We start from the raw sequence: 420 nt of genomic DNA on the forward strand, positions 1-420 counted from the left end.
ACCTACATTCGAAGTGGGATCTCCAAGCATCTGAACGTTTGGTCCTCCTCCAGGTAATTTTGTTCGTGTGCTCTGTTTTGGAGCAAAGTAGTACGTACAAATTAACTGAAACTAAAATGTACTGACAGCAGAAGGTGCTTTCATTCTGAAGCTGTAGTATTGTTATCTGGCAGAAGCATGGTATAATGTGTTCTATCGTTCATTTTGATTCTGGTTTTGGTTGCTAATAATTTTTTATTCTAAGCTGTGCTCCTAGTATTCTTTAGATCTGTCTGGTTTGTTGTTCTCCAATTAATTATTTGTCTCTCGATGGTTAGTTAATATACTGTACCTAGCTGCATAGATAAATAATACTATCCTTTACACTTCCATCCGCAAAACGAGCACTTCTTGCTCCCTCGCCGATACATCTACATTCCG

The 420-nt window shown here is 38.3% G+C and overlaps 1 protein-coding gene across 1 annotated transcript in view; it reads left to right on the forward strand.

The window, feature by feature from the left end:
* LOC120681036 overlaps nt 1–57 on the forward strand; it is a 997-nt gene extending 940 nt beyond the window's left edge. Inside the window, exon 1 of the mRNA XM_039962595.1 lies at nt 1–57. This exon is cut by the window's left edge and continues 940 nt beyond it. Within this exon, the coding sequence (XP_039818529.1) occupies nt 1–57 (57 nt within the window).
* Nucleotides 58–420: the final 363 nt, after the last annotated feature.

This window comes from Panicum virgatum, chromosome 7N, assembly GCF_016808335.1.
Source record: "Panicum virgatum strain AP13 chromosome 7N, P.virgatum_v5, whole genome shotgun sequence".
Classification (NCBI taxonomy): Eukaryota; Viridiplantae; Streptophyta; class Magnoliopsida; order Poales; family Poaceae; genus Panicum; species Panicum virgatum.